We start from the raw sequence: 19,325 nt of genomic DNA, 5'->3' as shown, positions 1-19,325 counted from the left end.
TTATACAGCCTACCAATCCTATGACTTCATGGTGCTTAACTGTGAGCTTTAATTAATGGAATTGCTAATATTTCTAAACATATATGTAAGCTTTTCATTCAATTAATCTGTAAGGAACCTTGAAGGATCTGAAAACTAATTCTGGAAGAACCTCCTTCTCTCTTCTCCATTCTTTGTGGCATGTTATGGAGTTCCTCCAATTAACCAAAAGCTCTTCCATATTATTCCAGGGTACAATTAAAACCGTTTTTTTTTTTGTTTTGTTTTTTGTTTTTTTTCATTTTATGTGAAAAAGTTCTCTGCTTTAATTTTCCAAGCCCTTTTAAACTAAGACTGTCCTATCCTAGCTTCAAGTCTTTCAGTGCTAAGAACTATTCAGAAAATACTGCTCCCTCACAGATCTCATTGGCACTCAGTTTAGAGCATTAGCATCCAGGGTGAAGGCATGACCACACCACCTTCTTTTCCTGTTACCCAGAAGAAAATACAACATTTTCTCAAGGCTTAAAGTTGTCCTGGAGAAGAACACGTGGTAGGTTCTGCATGTCCTTCAATCCTGACACATCTCTCACTACCTGGAAACATTCAGACCTTTAAAAAGCAGTTGTGATTATACTCATGTACATTATTAGATCTAAAACTACAGATCATTTACTGATTGCTGTTTCCAGAAAATATGATTTAAAAAAGAGTACAAAACATGCTAATATTTAAATACTAGACTTCTTCAAGTTTTGTTGATTGAGGGCCATTTTTTTCACTGTTGACTTATCTTTTGGACAGAGCTATTTTATTTACCTCATGATTAAATCTGTGCCAACATGCAGAAGACTTCATTATACCCTGGATCAGGCTGTTGGTGTACTGCTTTAACTACCTGTGCAGATATTATCAGAATTGTTACTTAGCTAGCAGCAAGCATAAGTCATATTAACCTGCTCTTTCCAGTATTGTCTCATTCCTGCAGTATGCACACATTGCATCAGACTGACATTAGTGATTCTGAATATCCTACTTTACCTTGCCTTTATGATCACCCTTAGGAATATAATTGACAGTATGGTTGTCACTTTCCTTTGAACGGGTTAGTCAGGAGTTCAAAAACAGCAATCGCTTTTCATTTCTAACAATGTTTCTTTAAAAAAGATATTTATTTTTTTATTTTCTTCCTATAGATTATAACACAAGTGAGCAAAAGCAAGCATGTAAGAAACATGAACTTTACGTCAGTTTCCGAGATTTGGGATGGCAGGTATTGTTATTAATTCTGTTTCCTATCAGTGCTAATTGGGACAGTCTAGCTTACAGTCCCCTGGGATTTACAGTACATTTTCCTCATGGTAACTGGTATTTCACTGATGGGAGACAAATTCTTTAAATGCATTTTGAAATGAAACCCTATCACTATTTCTCTACCTTTTTTGGTGCTGTTCTCTTAATCTTTTTGCAAACTTTAGTGGCTTTACAATCTGAACACATTTGCTGAAAGATAAATCTGAACCATTACTCATGATCTGTACAGGTCTGCAGTAAATGAAGCCTAAATCTCCACAGTTGTTAGTAAAGGAACTTTTGAAATTTGCCTTCAAATTTTCCGTGCTCCAGTCTTCTGTGAGTCAAAGGGATTTCACTGGGTTTGGACCCATAGACAATATGAACTTACATTACTGTTCAGTGGTCTTTAAAACACCAAAGCCAAATTGACATAATTCCTAGGAAAAAATCTGTCTTTTGTAAAATAATAAGAAAAAAAGATATTTCTAGTAGAGGGCCACAAAGACAGAAGTAGAGTTATTATGAGGAAAAGAAAACAGAGAACAGTCTAGATGTTTTTTGGCTCAACTCAAATTCTGAATTTTGTAGTATCTTTATACTGACAGCAGCCTGAAGAAGTAGAAATAGTGTTTTCACAAGTTTGCAGAGCATAAGTATCCTGTCTGTGGTGACAGAGCAAGCTTGTGATATTAACTTGAGCTCAGGCTTTTGAGTCAGTCAGCTTTGTCTGTCTTTTTCAGGAATCACAAATTCTTTCCTTTTTTTTGCTGAAACATGAAATTCTGATATGCCCCATGATACACAGGGCGCACAGATTGGTCAGTCAAGGTGGTCATAGAAAAAATAAAATCTTTTTTTTTCCACAGTAAATACTTGAAAAACTCGAAGTTGCAGTTGGAGATCCAAAGTTACACTGTATAGAATTTAATCTGTGAGACTCAGAATAGAATAAAAAATAAACAAACAAACAAACAAAAAAAAAAAACCCCATGAAATAGATTATCTCCCTTCTTTCCATGGAAAATCTGTTACCTTTGCCTAGCAAAGGAGGAATTCAGTAAACTAAACACATTGATTTGTTAACATTTTTATATATTTTCCTTCAAATGTTCTTTTCCCTATACAGTCTGTGTTGCTAGATGTTATCAAAATTAATGATTCAGTGATACTCAACTGAGTAATCTCTAGTAACCCTTAGTCTCATGCAATATTACAATTGATAGTATTGAATACGATGAAAAAAGAGAACACATTTTAATTACGTTAACTACGTAATTACACGCTCAAAAAAAAGCAGTAAATAATTTATTTCTGGGAAGAAATGTATTGTAATAAATATGTTTGGACCTTTAATTCCCTTTACAGCCTCATTGGTTGGTATTCAGTTCAGTTTAATTTAATTTTCATTGGAGTTTTGCAGGAAGAAAGCAAATACTTTTATTTTTTTGGCAAACAAAAATATATTAACATGCCACGTTCTGAAGTTCATTTTGTCCTTGGACAAGCTTTAGTTAGTTTGATATAGTTTTACATTCTCTGCGTGAAAAAAAAAAAAAAAAAAAATTGAATGAATTTATTTGTTGTGATTTTTAGGACTGGATTATTGCACCAGAGGGCTATGCTGCATTTTACTGTGATGGAGAGTGTTCCTTTCCCCTCAATGCCCACATGAATGCAACAAACCACGCCATTGTTCAGACACTGGTATGTCTCTGCCTATGTTACACTTCCCTGTTTCGCACTTGTGTCTTGAGACAGGGCCTGTCTCTTCCTCTCTGTTTACTACCACTGGATTTTCATTATTTCTATGAAATTACCCATTTCAAAGATGTGACTTGATGATTACACAGGAGAACAGATGAATTGTCCACAATGGCCTGTGTGAGAGGTTTCCCTTCAATTTAAAGAACAATAATATATGAGAAGATTATGTCTTATTATTGAAGCACTGTGTGGACAGGAACCAAAAGGGGTCTCTGGTTCCCCTGATTTTTTTATTTTTATTTTATTTGCAGCTTACTGAAGCTCCATGTTAACATCTACATGCTATTCCTTCCAGAAATGTTGACACTTGGCCACTCTGTGGACCTCTGTCGTCAACTGTTGGCAAAAAAAACTTAAAATGTAATTGAATGTGAAGCTTTGCAAGCAGATGCATTTGCATTTCAGAAATTGTGTTCAGTCATGCCTGGCTAACAAATACAACTTATAAGTAAGTGTGCTTGGATTTGTTGCTCTGCCTGGTACATGTAAAAGAACTGCAGCCAGCTTTTTGCCTCTGCCAGTTCTTATGTTAGTCCTGTGCATCAACCACAGTTGCCAAAAGGATGATCTTAGTTGGATCAGCTCACAAGGCCTCCTCCAGCCCACAAGTGTTCAGCTGCACTTCAGTAAACACAGCAGCTCCAGAAATCCAGAAGGACTTTTAGAATGCAGTGCCGCAGGTCTGATGAATGGTCATGATTTTTCAAATGCGGCAGCTGAACTGAAAACTGTTATTATTAAAAGACTGATTAAGAAATGGAGGAATAGATACAATAAACAAGAAAGGAGAGGGATTATGAAATGAGAAGATAAAATGGTTGTCATTCCTTATGAGTTTCTAGAAATGTCAAAGCACTTGCTTGCCTGAAATTACAGAAACACGGTTTTGTGCTCTTTGATTTGGATTGAAGAAAAGTAACAGAACAACTAGGCCTGAAAAGGCCTTTTCAACTATCACCTTCCCAGGCAAAACCAAAAACAAAAGAAAAGAAAATGAAAAGAAATTTTGGTTTTCCCCAATTCTTTCTGATAGAAAAAAACTTTGCTTCTGAGAATTGCTATGTTACTTGAAACGGATATTTTTAGAAACTCACCATGTGCTGAGACCCATCCCTTTCCATACAACTTCTCATTTATATACCTTCCCCAAGCCCAGACACCAGTATAACTCTTATTTCTCTACCCCAGAACTGAAGCCAGCAGGATGGACAAAAAGAAAAGTCAGAGGCTGGGAATACACAAACTTGTGGTAGGAGGTTCAGGTGAAGGGGAACAGCAAATGCTACTTGGCCAGGAATATAGCAGTGTGCCTAGGAGAGGATGAGGAACAGAATCCATGCAGTCTTGAACTGAAAATAAATAGGCCAACAAAGCAAAAGTTTATCATTATGTAAACAGGGCCCAAAAAAATTACCAATAACACTGAGATCCTCAACTTAGAGTTCCCTGCTACAATTATGGGCCATTAAATAAAGAAATGGCTCCATGCTATTTTCTCTTGTGCATCTACCCTTTCAAAAAATGATTAATTTCCTATGTTTAAGAAATTTTTGTAGATTGTCCACTTATTAAAAATTGGATACTTAGATTTTCTCTCATTTTTATGGCCTTTCTGGATTTGTCTCCCTCTGCATGTACTGTACATGCGTCCAGTTGTGCAGCCAAAAAATCAAGAGGCTAATTAAATTTTAACTGCACATAAATTAGATGAGATAACAGTAGTTGAATGCTTTACGGTTTAAATTATGCACAATTCAGATTTACACAAGGTGTGCACATGGGGATGGCTTGAGAAACAATTATTCATATACCCCACCCTCATCCAAATGTAATCATCTCTCAGTCATACTGATTACACCATTCTAAAAAAGCCCACTCTTTTGGGCTGGGGAAGTGATCGTTCCTTGGTACCCCTCCAAACTTTACTCTTTTTTTTTTCCTTTTGTAACAAGCATAGGAGAAATGTTGGGCAAGTACCTTTCTCTTTTTCTGAGGTTGAACTTAGGTAGACAGAACATACAGATACATATAAATACACGAAAGGCTGTATTTAATGAATGATATTATCTTTCTTCTCCAGTCAACCTCTGAAATTTGTTGACATAGGAACGATCTCATGATCATTCAGTTCAGGGCATCTGCAGATAGACTCACACTGTCTTCCAGCCTTTTGAAATTCTATCCTTTGTACAGATGCTCCCTCTTCACCATGCTGTGCTCACTGTTGTGAGGGGCTGCAGGGCGTCGGAGCTGGTGAGGCAGGAGCTGGTGGAACCAGAAGTAGTGGTGGGGCAAACATCTGTCCAGACATGGCACAGTCATTCTTTTCTTCAGTTGCTTTGCTATTCATTTGTTAAACTGTTTTTAAATGTGTGTCTAAACACTTTCTAAACTGTTTCTTCAGGATTTATTATTGCTCATTTCAAAAGACCTTCTCATGGTAACAGTTATGTAAAAATCGTTTCCTGATAGACTTTTCTCTGTTGTCTGGCAAAGACTCGGGGCTTATATCACTGCAAGACAGATGGCTCTAACAGATTTACAAAGACTTAACATACAAATGAAACCTATTACTGCTGAAGTCTTCATCCATGCCTTAATAATCTCTTGCCCTCTCTATTATAACTCCCTTCTTTCTGGCCTCCACAGTTTCCAAGTCTTCAGCATGTGCAGAATATTGCATCCAACCTTCTTTCAAGCACAAAGAACTTCCCCCATTTTCAGATATTTCCACTAGATCTTGTTCGTTCTGGGATGCTGTTCAAAACTGTTTTTCTTCTCTTTAACCTTTCATTGATATATTTCAGCCTAGTATACAGAAAGCTTTCTCTGTCTTGGTCCTTTCCCCAAACTTCCTGTCCAGCTGGCACTCAACTTACAGATTCATTTTGACTTCAGTAGAAGTAGAGCTGGATGCACAGATACCTAGATAAGACCTTAAAATGCACTCATGCTGTCAGAAAATGCACATCTTACTCTTTCATAGACTGAAAACAGTTTTTCAGTATGAGCCATTTGCTTTCTGCCACATCTTTCCTCCATGCTGAGACTCTATGCAAGAAAGCATTTGAGCACATGCTGGTGACTTGGTGAGACAAGGGACATGAGCATGTGCTTCACGTTAAGCATCGTCCTCAACAGAGATGATACTAACATATGCGTTTTCCCAAACTGCAGCCTAACTTCAGCTCTTTTCTAAATTTCATCTGAAAACCAACTTTGCATCTTAGCTGCTTCTCCTCCCTTAACTCTCCATCTGCTATTATTGTATAACACTGCCTGCAGGACTGAAATCAGAGCAACATTCTGGAGGTAGGCTTTGCTTTAAAGTTGCTGAGGAAAATCTGCAACCACAGCAGTGAATTGCAAAGACATGTCTTGATCTGATGTTTCCCTTTTTGATACATGAGCTGTGTATTTCTGTGTCTTTCAGGTTCATTTGATGTTCCCTGATCACGTACCAAAGCCATGCTGTGCACCAACAAAACTGAATGCCATCTCCGTGCTCTACTTTGATGACAGTTCCAATGTTATTTTAAAGAAATACAGGAATATGGTGGTGCGTTCATGTGGCTGCCACTAGGATGAAAAAAGTAATAATCTAAAGCAGAGGGGTTTGTTCAGAATTGTAATAAAGTCAAGATATAGGCCTTGCTGATGGGAAGGCAGTTCTAAATTTATTCCATTTCATGTCATCTCTCATTTAAATGTACAGTATAATGTATATAGCAGCTTTTATTTATTTAAAAGTATATAGTTTCTTTTGTATGAGCAAAATTTCAAAATCATTTATTTTATGGGTCACCTTACTAAGCAGTAGAACTTCAGAAACTAATTTTTTTTTTAACTGAACATACTGGAACATAAGTAATTCCATTTCCATACATTAAAGTAAAACCTTTGTATAGATTTTTTTTTAAAGTTAGTGACTCCTGAACTTCTGTAGCTGCTTCATATTGTTTAAAGAACTGAAATACGTTTGGTCATATTGTGCCAATGAAAACTGTGGAGGGATATTTATTTAGAAAAAGGCACAGAATAAAAAATAAACATGACTGCTTGGCCAAACATATTTTTTTCTTTTAGAAGTTCTGCTCCATTAGAAAAAGTGAAATGTTGAACAGTGTTAAAGTAAATAAATAGTAGATAGAAAATAGAAGTGAAGAGATTGCACATGTAACTATTTTCTTTAACGAGATGAGTGTAACTGAAGGAGCGTGCTACTTCTGGGCCTGTGGGCTGCAGGGTTTGCAAAAGGATCAGAACTTTGGGAATTCTGCAGACAGACTCTAGCCTCTAGATCTGACCTTCCAAGTTAACACTAAACATTGACCTACAACGTTCTTACCTCAATTCACATTAGTCCATTATCCATCACAGCATGCTACCGAGCCAAATATTTTTATAATAATAGCACAAGGTGAAATCAAACAAAAACCCACACAAGCTGTACTGCCACACAGGTGAAGTTACCATATATTTGTCTGGGATGATGGCTGTTCACGTGGAAAGATGAAAAATACCATTCATAAGTAATTTGCAGCCCATGGTCAGTCCCATCTTCTTTCCTAGTAGGTTTGATTTAAATAATGAGACTAAGATTGGATATCTTTCCTCATCTTAGCATCAATTTTTATAACTTTGAGATTTCTTAAATGCATAAATATATTTTTTCATTTCCCTACATTTTTGGCCTCAAATAAAATCCTGTGGCCATGAATTGCACAATTTATAATGGTGACATTACCATTCTCACAACCAGCATCCATGTGCTTATTTTGAATTGAACACATTTAAAAACTTTGGACGCCTCTTTGTTCTAGAATTATGAAAATGAGACTATTGAAACTCTTTTCTCTTTATTAAATGGCTAACCGCAGTATGCTTTTATCTTGAACTACCTTGATTAAAAATGCTTTTTAACAGTTCTCAGAGTGCTGTTAACAAGTGAATAGTACATACAAGTCTCTCCTTAGACAATCTATTCATGTAGATGATGACTTCAGTGGTTATTTAAGGCACATTTCAGAAAACTCAGATTATGACAGACTGATAAATCAGCATGTGTGTGTGACTGTGTATGCATGCAAATGTGCAGCTGTCTTTTTTGCAAAAACTAATTTATTTTATCTTGCTACTGGAGTATTACATACATCTTGTTATTCATACACGCAGGTTTTTGAAAAATGAATAGTTCTGATTTCTGTCTTCAGGGCTCTATCTCTTTAATAGGAACAATTCCATTTTACGCTTCCAGTTCTACTTTATACATACATGACCAATATCTATGTTTAGTTGTGGTTCATGCACAATGACTTATATCAAATTATTATGTCTCCAACTGAATTACCAATTTGGAACAGCTAAATAAAAATAAAATTAAATTACCGAGTTATTTTCAAAAAATTTTCAGGTTGCTGTATAAATTGGGCAGGAGGATATGCTTTTTAGAAGTTGTTTTTTTCTAAATAGAATTTGATGAAACCTACATTTTGGGTACATTAAGTAATATATTTTTAATAATGGTGTACCATTTTGAGAATAAGAAACGGAAGATTATTGTTATATTATTCTATAAAATATGCTGTTGGAATATATTTCTATATTTTGAGACATAATAAATCTGTAATACTACTTTGTTCTGCTGTGATTTTGCTTCTCAGACACATGGCAAAGTGACACCTACTTCATACATTATTTTAAAGCTAAAAGCAAGAGATTGCTTAGTTATTCATAGATTTTTTTACAGTTCATTTTTATTACAGACATTTTGCAAAATGACTTTTGTTATGTCTTCTGATATGTCCTGTATTTTTTTAAGCTGCAGCTGGTTGAACCATCTACTCTATTAATAAATATCACACCTTGAATTCATACCTCCAAACTGCTCTCACTCCATTCAAAATATACTAGAAATGCAGAAATATTTTTAAAAATCTCCTTAAATACCTAACTAATCATTCCTCTGTTTGAAAGGAAGGATATTGGCACCACACTCTCTGCATGCTCTGAATAAGGCTATATATGCATACTTTCATATAAGCTGGTTCAGGTTATCCCTTCTCCAAAACTACTGTACAGGGCTTTCTGTTCTTTTGCTAGGTCCTATCAAATATCTCTGATTTTATATATATTTATACATAACATATACACATACAAGTATACATAGAATGTGTATGTCAATGTTTTAAATTATCATATCTATAATCATATATAATATAATATATATTATGTATATATAGTATGGTAATATAATCATATTATCATATATATAATCTGGACCTATTTCCATTTTCATTTAGGACACTTGAGACTTTCATCCTTTTTAAAGTTACTTAAATTTTCTGGATCCTGAACAACTGGGAAGAGTTTAAAGAGTTAAAAAACATAAAAAATAGAGTAAACTGTACAAAATCGGTGTTTCATTATGGGCCTGAACGTCTGAATTTTCAACTTACTCGTAGTGTTAGTACTATAGTATGTATAGTACTATAGTATGGCCAAAAGCAAATGTTTATAAGATGATACCAGTGACAATTTCTATCGCATAGAAGAATTCGACTCGTAGAAGTCAAAGCTGAAAGATCATTCCAGCAGCAATTATTTAATTTTCCTTTCAAAGTGCATAGTCCTGTGAGACCTGATGAAGACAAGGTGAGCTCTGCGTGACTGAAATGCAGAGCATTTGTAAATTCTCTGGTGTGCTACGCTGTGAACCACGTAACAGTCTGCCTTCAGTTTAGAATTTGATGGGCATCTCTGTCTGGATGTCCATTTCAACAAAGTATTCATAGTGTCAAGTACTTCTGATTTTGGCCAGGTAAAAACCTGTAATTAATCAGGGAACAGGTGGGAAAGACTTGCTGATAGTCAAAAACATGCTTTTTCAGATTGCATTTGCCCTTCTAATGCAAGATGAAGGTGGAAATTAAATTCATATAAAGCCATCTGGTAACAACATAGCAGCACATCCAATCACTGTGAAACTCAGCTAAACATACCTCCAACAAGCATTGGCATGGATGTCTGTGAGCAAAAAGGATGTTCTTGCTCTGTTCTGTTGTTGTTCTGTCACATATCTCTGAATGTTAATCCTGACTGACATGTTCCTTCCAAATCTATGACTCTACTTTCTGCAGGGCCTGTTTACATTTTTAGATAAATTTGTGTTTTGTTGAGTGATTAGGCAGGTAATATAAAGGAGCCATGTGAGCAGTTCAGATGTCTCCAAGAATAAGAAACCAGTCCCATGCAGCAGTTTATTTTGCATGCTATGTGTACCTAAGGGCTAGAAGTCAGTATTTTGTCTTGGTATTATGACAGAAGTCAAACGTCAGACAATGTGGGGCTTCACTGTATTAAACAGTATGTACCTGGTGCTGTGAGTTACATCTGTAGTCTAGACACTGCAACCATGTCTTTTTTTAGGGACAATAAAAAGAAATTGCACTTTTGGGTTACAGTTCACCTGCCTCTTCACAAAGTAGGTTAAGAACAGTGGCTGTGCTATATAGGCCTTGTCTGAGCAACTGCAGGAAAATAATCTTTGACACTTTTCAAATACCACTGCATTGTGAAATTGCTGGTTTTTATCATCGTGGGAGGTCAGGCACTTCCCTTTTCTCAACCATTTACCGGAAAAGCATTTGTCTAGATTGTTGACTGCATATTTTTCTGTTCCATTTTTTTCTCTCACTTTGTCTGCTGAAGCTTCTACCAACTTCTCTGTAAATTGACTTTGACTTAAAGATGACTCTAAAGGTGGTAGAAAAAGTCTTAGGTTTCTACTCATAAAATTCTGAACTGTTTCAGTATTAACCAAGGGCTACTAACAACAAAGACTTTAAAATCCTGCTCTTTGCAGTCTCTACCAACTGTTCTGCTCACACATTCATCTGCGCATTTAGAGAATCTGACATCTGGTGCTTGAATGACGAACGGGCCACATGTGAATTATTCAGCATTATCTGTTGCTATCTCATCTGCACTCTGAGAAGTTACAAACTGTGATTTACAGTGTGTTATTGGATACTTGCTCACATGGCTTGAGCAAGAGCTTGATTAAAAACAAAAGAAAACTAAAGTAAAAATCCAACAAAAAGCAGTGAGAGTACATTTTCTTGCCATCTTAATTCAAATAAATCAGCACCAAACATGGTACATGAGGAATTGAGAATCTCATATGAATTAAATGGACCTTTTGTATTCTGTTTTCCATATTTACGACACATGACACAGGCTCTTCTCCCGACTGCTATATTTTCAGCTAAATGGTTTGCGCTCTGTTCCTGCACTTTTTTGCTGCCAGATGGGCACCATCAATTATTGTTATTAATACGAATAGATATTTCCATTGCTTTAGCAGATGTTAATGCCTTATAAAAGACGTGTTACTATTATCCCTACCTTGCAGGCACAGAAAGGTGCAGACATTTGCCTGAGATAAGAGCAGAGGAGAAGCAATATAGTGGAGACAATCAGATCTCAGTGTCCCAGTGCTCTAAGCATTGCTTGTGGAGTGACAGATACACTTCACAGTCCTGTCCCTGAAGATCAGATCCTTCACTGATTGTAGGCTTCATGAGGATGCGTAATTTATTTATAAATTTACAGTTATCAAGTACTTTACTAGTTTTATGATTTTTTTTGTGAGAATCTGGGCATGTGCCCAGATAAAATCAAAGCATGTGCAGGTGCAAGAGTGGTTATATTTTCAAGCTACTTCTGTAGACATTACCAAGATCTCCTCGAAGCAGATCTTGGAGAGCCTTTTCAGCAGAGTTGTAGATCTGCACCAGTAGGGCTGAAGGCATCCCTCCCTCTTCCTCTCTGCATGCTTCTCCTGCTCACTGGGATGTTCAGCAATGAGTTAAGACTGCGTTAAGAATTCCATAGCAGGGGACCTCGGGGCAGATGTTGGCTGGAGATATGAGAAAAACATATTTCAAGGGAACAGTTCTCTGAAAGAGAGAAATTGAAGCAAAGATGTGGGAACAGGATCTTCTCGGTATAACTTGTCCCGGTCTCTTCTGGGTCTCCAACTGACTTGTGAGCAGAAACATTTGTAAAAGTGAGAAAGATCTTCAATTAAACTGTGAGAGAAACCTTGGAGGGGGCTTTTTGTCTACCCCTCAGAAGTTCTTCCACAAAGGAGAAATCCAGGCTCAAACCTGTGGAGCTACACAGCTGCAGAGACCAAAAGTTGGACAAGACTTGGGGGAGAAACATGGCACATACATCAAACACCCTAAATTGATCTAATTGAAAAACAACACTTTTCTTGGTCGCTGAGCTGTCTTTTATTAACTTGCCACAAGAAAGCATGTTCTCTTTTATTTGGGCCAATTATATACCCACCACGGGGATTCCTTTTCAAAATGAGTGTTTCTTCCTTAACCCCTGAAACAACTCTTTTCAGCCTTCTCCCTGTGTTATCTGCTTTGTTATTCAAGACTAACAGCTCCCACAGGGAATGCTCTTCCCTAGACTGTGCTGCAGGGATGGAACAAACACAAGACCTGCCAAGTTGGTTACTTGTTTAATTGGGATGTGAAACTTTGAGAAAGCACTTGGCTGACATTTCCTTTCCTTTTCTTCACACGTTTGGGATTTTTCTTGGTTTGATATCATGCTTTAAATGCTTATGGGTATGATGTGTAGGTAAGTGCACAGAGTTTCACTAAATCATCTTTTGAAGAGAATTTGCGTGTTTAGCAGGGAAAAAAAGAACCATCATAATTGGTTTCCTCTTCAAAAACAGAATGGGTACAGATACTAAAAAAAACTGGATTAAGGAAACCAACTACTGATCTTCATTAAATTTCATGTTTTGCAATCTATTAATGCAGACAAAATTAAAGAGTTGCTAATTAGTAGGATCTACATTTCTTACCATTGGACTTATACCAATGGACAAGATTTTTATTCTCAGATACACTAATGTCAAATCACCAACATTATAGTGGCCTTGAAATCCTCATAAACATATGTCTTCTTCTCACTGTTTATCTTCTCACTGTTATCTCACTGTATTTGAGCCAGAATACAAATTAACTTCTTAATTCTCAATTTTCTTCTCTTAATCAAGCCACTATGCTTTTGCTCTTTCATCTATCCACAACTGTATGGGAACTACTGAGTCACGGCCCGAACCTCTGATTGATCTCCTGAGGCGAGACATGAGTCAGCCAGAGGAGCACAGGTGAAGGCAATAGGCAAAAAGACCTATTTAAGAGCTGGGTACCGGTGGGGAAGGATCTTGTCTGGAGATCCCTCCTTCTGGTGTTTTGTGGTGAGCCCAGCATAAGGGTAAGCCTTCCTTTTATTCTCTCTTGTTATCATAGTCCATTTCGCCTAACTCACTTGTTTATTTTGTGATTGTAACGTCTTGATATCCATTGATTATACAACAACAAAAAAATAGGCTGAAGGTTATAACTTAAAATTCTTGGGGGGAAAATATATCACAGTTTAGAACTGAACTGAAATTCCAAAACTTTCGTTAAAGGTTTAAATAAAAGATCGTAAGAAGATTAGAGATTGGAAGAGCCTAGACCTGGTTTGCTGGGGGAGAGGGCTCAGGGCTGGCCTACAGCTGGTAGGAGCCCAGCAGCTTCAGAGGGCTGGGCTGTAGGATGTCTGCGGACCCTTGATGAGGAGACAGTGCTGCTGTGGACTGCAGGTTCCCAGCTCCAAGGAGAGGAGCCTCGAAGCTACAGTTTCTCTGACTGAGTCCAAACACAGAGGTTTCCAGGAGCTCTGCATCTTCATGTCCATGGCAGGAGGTGGGAAAGGTGTCTCACAGAACCTTGCATAGTGGAGAACACTGAAAGTGAGTGCATTTCATCTGAAAAGTGCTTAAAGAAATGCCTCTGTGACAATAATGGAAAAATATTCACTGTGAAATTCCCAGCCTGGCTAAAAGCTCTACTAATGTTTCTGAGTGAAGTTTTGCTGACATTTTCACAGAGGTTTGCTCATTTTTGGCAGGAAAGAATTTGACCCCTCTCCTCAATCATGTTACACCCCATTTCCACCAACTGTCTCTAAGTCTTTTACCATTCTCTTGGCTTTTCCCATGATGTAAATACAAACTGCAGTAGAAGAAATAGTGCTCCTCCAGATTTACTTTAAAATAACTAAGTAGCATTGCTAAACCTTTCCTAGGATATTTTCCTCACACTCCTCTGAATCTTTCCCCTCAACTGACCTCTGCTGTTTAACAACCTGTAGGAAATGAGTCAAGTAATAATCATCAAGGCAAGAACCAGATGACGTGCATGTATTTTCAGTTTTTTTAAATTAGGTAACTAAATATAATACACAGCTATGCTATCACTCTCCTTACAGACCTTAGCTACAAAGCAGAAGGAAGCTACAAAGCAGGCTCACATACATTTGCAGCCATTAGCAGATAATTACATTCTCTGAAAGCCTTTCTTGTAGCTCTACTAAAAGGGGGCTGTAACTGAGATCAGCACTGGTGCCCTCCTCCATGTGCATCAATGGCAGTGCAGAAGGCTTCTGCCTTGGCTTCTGCCGTGCCCTGGCTCCAAGAGCTGCAGCAGATGAAACCTATCTAACTTGAAGAAGAGTGATCTGCTTGAGCTTTTTAAGAACTGTCAAGCTGTTTTAGTTTACTGATGGGACTTTTCCTTCTTTTTTTAAAAAGACTGTTTCACTAGAAAGATACCAGATACAGTAGTTTCCAGGAGAATCAGTACTTCCAGAAGTGCAGCTAGGAATGGTAACCTGCCCACTGGTATACCTGGATCACGAAACACCTGTCCCAAGGTAGATTTTCATTACAGAAATGTACATTCTTTGCATTCTAGAGATTGAAAATGATACTATTTTCTACAAAGAAGTAGAACTCTATCAGATAAATCACATCTGTGGTGTTTTCCTCTTAATGGTTCTGTCTTTTTCTCTATGATCTAGTTTCCACCATTGCTAAAACAAAAAAAATCCCTCTCATTCACTGTATCAATAACTATTAACTTTCCCATGGACTGCTCTAATTTCATGTATTTATAATCACCCATTTCCTACGTTACTACCACAATCATTTATATGCAAACAGCTGTTTTGGTAATTACATTCTTGTTTGCTCATTTTCCCACCAATATCAGGTTTTTCTCTTTCACAGTCATGATTCAGTCTTTTCACACTTCAGAAAATGTGATATTATGTTAATGAAAAGTTGGGCAATTTCCAATTTTTCCCTTAGAAAGAGAAAGGGAAGTGTTTCTAAGACTATTTTTATGTGACACAGTCGAGCAATTTTATGTAGATACTTGAGCTATCCCTGTTCCAGAGCCAGTGCTGTTGTTGCTGCATATTTCCAGGTTGTTTGTAATGCCAGCAGCATGCCCTTCAGAACCCATGTTTTGTCACTAAATAAGTGGAATTATGCTTCTTACACCATGTGGTGTAGAAATACATGAAAAAATTGCTGATGGTTTGTGGACCTCTGAAGAGAGCTGACAAGTTCTAAACCATTTTGCAGAAGTTTGTGATTGATAATTCAAAGTGTGTATTTGTTTTTCTGTGTGCCTCCTCTGTGGTGTGCAAGAAAACCAAGGTGAAAAATCAAAGGGTCTTGAATTCAATGAGTACATTTCTGTAAGGTATATTCAAAGAGATGATGAGCATCAATTTGCTGTGAAATCCAGCTGTAATTTTTCACTTGCTGTTTCCTTTCTCTTGAGCCTGTTTTGTATGCTTCGGCTTCACATAGAGTCACAGCTGCCTTCGAAGTTCTAACAGCACCATCTTCTGACTAACATCTTGTCAGGAGTACTTTTGGGTGATTTTTATCTTTGCTTCATTGCATCTCTGAGGGTTGTACTTTTGCAAAAAGGTGACAGCTCCCATGCTTCGTGCATCTCTTTGAAGATACAGTGATGGGAGGTTAACTGCATTAGACACTGAGCAGTACAATAATCTGCATAGAGCTGAGAATTCCTACCCTTTGGCAATGTAATATTGATATATACACATGCTGCCAATGAAAATGCCAAGAGAATTAAATGAAAATAGAAAATGTTCTACTGATATTTTTGATTCTGGCTAGGATCTTTATGAATAAGAGCCCCTGACAGCACTTGTTCTCTTCCAAGCACCTCTTCCAAGACAAGGATTGTATGCTAGATATTTTCTGTTTTCAGTGGACTATTACTTTATAAATATGGTCAAGTTAGTAAAGTTTTAATGTAGCTCAAGGTGGCCTTATTTAACCTTTGCTTTGTTAGGTACAAGAATGTAGATTTTCAAATCAATAAAAATGCCTGGAGCAAATTTCCTGAAGAAATCCTTTCATTTGGGTAGCTTTGTATGTCAAACTTATTTTAACTCTTGGTTACATTTGAGCGTGTAGGAATGCTTTCTCCCCGTTTTTGTCAGGATGGTAAAGAGCCAGCAGTGATAGATCAAAACTTTTCAATTTATTTTGGAAAGGCAGATGATTGATTTTATTTTTTTTTTTGAAGTCTTGTATCTAGTTCATTTCATACAACTTATTACTAAAACTTAATATACAGCTTAGAGGGCATAAACCCAGAGCCTTGTATTTCGTTTAAACTAGAGAAAGAGGAGGGCTCAGAATCTCTGGATTGTTTCCTTGCTCTTGTCGTTGGTTCATTATGAAATGCTGGAAAACAAAAATTCCATATTTGCATGTGTTGGTTATGCATTTACAACAGAAAAGTGAAAGGAATTAGCTTTTGTGAGACATTCTGAGATTGAAATTTGTGTAGCAGAACAGAAATACTGCTATTCCAGACAATAAATGCTGTTGCTTTATTTCCTAATTCTTGTCTACTATACACTTCTATTTTTGATAGACAAAACTTTTTTAAAATGCATTTGCCTTGAAAAGACTCTGGAACCTTGTTCTATGCTCATTTGTATACAATAATAGCAGCATTTATCAACAGCACAGGAAAATTAAAAGGATAAATGCCTTAGTGATAAAGACAGATTCAGATATATCAGTTGTCATGTAAGTGTATATAAATTATTTGAATATACACATAATGTGTTATATTACCCTATTAAAAAAATCGTACCCTCTTTTCCAAGTTTCATTTTAATATGCTCATTTGGCTCCACTGTAATAGTTTGTTCCATACTAAAGAAGACCTTTGGTCATAGCCAAAGGAAGTTGTTTGCTCAGGCTATCCTTTTATTTCTCCTATCAATTCCTGTGACTTTCTCCAGTCAATGAAACACTTATGTGTTTGTTCTCTGAATTTTCTACAAATTGTGAAAAAAGCCTGAGTTCAGAGCTGATGTCTCACTGGAACTGAGAGGAGGTTTCTCTAATTAGTGACATAGCCTGGATTCAGTGCATTGCAAAAATCTTTACAAAGATGCACATGCTAAAGCAAAGTGCAGGGCAGTGGAGAACTGAAACCCATGCCAAAAAATACCAACTGCAGTTGTGTTGACCTTTATTTCCCTGATGACACTGATCTATGTGTGAATAAGCTAGAGAGAAGTACAGGTGGTTATAGTGTATATACTGTATAGCTCCTTTAGGGCATTTATTGTCTCTAGAAAGCACAGGTTTCAGGCTTTATGCTTCAGTTTTAGCATACTCTGAGTCCTCTACAATTTTTTACTTTGGAATTATATCTCCAAAGTCATGGTGAATTTGCTAGATCAGATTTTTTTTTTTTTCTGCTCTCATCTCTGCATTTATTTTCAGATTAAAAATAAAAGGTAGATGAAACCTCATCTCAAAGGTCATGAGAAAGTGGAGAACTATCTCAAACTAGCTTGGAGCAAGAAAAATGTGCATCAACTTAAAATACTGGTGAGGTGATATCCCCAGATGGGCTTAGTCCTTTCTTTGATTTCTGGCTGCACATTTTTGTTCCATCCCCTATACAAGTTGTAGACTCTGAACATTCCAAGGGACCAAAAGCCCTTAAGGAAGAACACAGATGCCCCGCAAAATATTTTATTCTTACTTTTCATCATAAATTTTCAGCTTCTAACCCTGTTTATAATTCTGCACTGTAATGTATATTTAATATAACTACATTTGGGAATATGTCATGCTTTGATTCCTTGATACCTATGCACTTCCAAGTGCAACCAAACCAACCACTATCAAGGTCTACATTTGGCTCCTCCATCCACTGAACTGGAAGACATCAGGTCACCTCCTTGCTGATCTGATGATCACAGATCACCAGCTTCCATACCAAAGCCTGCTGGAACAATTACTTGCCCAATCAGTCTCTTGTTCCTTATCACATCCTCTTATCCGGTTAGGGTGACAAATTTGCAGGTAATCTTGTCTTCCTGTCTGCTTTTCATAGCAATCCTTCTGAATCTTGGGTCCTCCATGACCCAATCCTCAAAGTTGCCTGCCATTTCCTTCAAATTTCTCTTCAAGATAAACTTTGTAAAAAGGAAAGGTAAGACGCAGTGTGTCTTTGGGGTAACACAACATTCAAGAGAGTATGAAGCTGAGGCAATGCAATGTTATTTCTTCTTACATGCGAAGACGCAATGGAATTTCCATTTCTCTACAGCACCATCTGCTCTTTTAGATCAGCATTTCATAAAATACTACAGAATCTTTGTGACAAACTATTCCTGCATTTGTACTACTTTAAGCCATGACATGTACGACAAATTCTAAATGATTATCTTGTTTTACTGGTTTTACCCTTCCTAGCATCACCACTTCTCTGCCACTTGCCATTTTCTTCTTCACGCTATTGGTTTTAGCTATCTGTTTGTTAGCACACTTTCTGACTGTTTGTATACATGTATGTTTTTCAAAGTGATGTTTATCACTTGAGTGCTGTACTTGCATGTATTAATTAAAAAAAAAAAAAGAGTCTCTCTTGGAGATGCAGATTGGTCACTCCAAGTATTTTAAACAATCATAGAATCATAAAATTGCTCAGGTTGGAAAAGACCTTAAAGGTAATTGAGTCCAACCACAACCTAACCATACTACCCTAACTCTTAACAACTCTCCACTAAATCATGTCCTTGAGCACCACATCCAAATGGTTTTTAAACACATTCAGGATGGTGACTCAACCACCTCCCTGGGGTCCCTATTCCAGTGCTTAACAACCCTTTCTGTAAAGAAGTTTTTCAGCAATAATGTGCTGAGAAGTGCAACAGATTGTTTATGGACTTGGATAACCACTGGAAAGGCCAGAACACAACCTGTGTTTGCATTTGACTTCTTGAGTTCCCTGGATGACAGCTACAAAAAACTAGGTCCCTCTGGAGAATGACACTATGCATGGCTGATT

The 19,325-nt window shown here is 37.0% G+C and overlaps 1 protein-coding gene across 2 annotated transcripts in view; it reads left to right on the top strand.

Annotated features, from left to right (window-relative positions):
- BMP5 (bone morphogenetic protein 5) overlaps positions 1-8,673 on the top strand; it is a 53,626-nt gene extending 44,953 nt beyond the window's left edge. For both annotated transcript variants that reach the window (XM_042822624.1, XM_042822617.1), the window contains 3 exons: positions 1,176-1,252; positions 2,869-2,979; positions 6,473-8,673. In XM_042822624.1, coding sequence (XP_042678558.1) covers positions 1,176-1,252; positions 2,869-2,979; positions 6,473-6,622 — 338 coding nt within the window. In that variant the 3' untranslated portion in view covers positions 6,623-8,673. The remainder of the gene's footprint in view (positions 1-1,175; positions 1,253-2,868; positions 2,980-6,472) is intronic.
- Positions 8,674-19,325: the final 10,652 nt, after the last annotated feature.

The sequence above is a fragment of the Centrocercus urophasianus genome, unplaced genomic scaffold (assembly GCF_019232065.1).
Source record: "Centrocercus urophasianus isolate 14NV4802_14NV808 unplaced genomic scaffold, USGS_Curo_1.0 seq_10, whole genome shotgun sequence".
Lineage (NCBI taxonomy): Eukaryota > Metazoa > Chordata > Aves > Galliformes > Phasianidae > Centrocercus > Centrocercus urophasianus.
The sequence above is the reverse complement of the archived record's forward strand: the minus strand, read 5'-3'. Positions and strand labels throughout refer to the sequence as shown.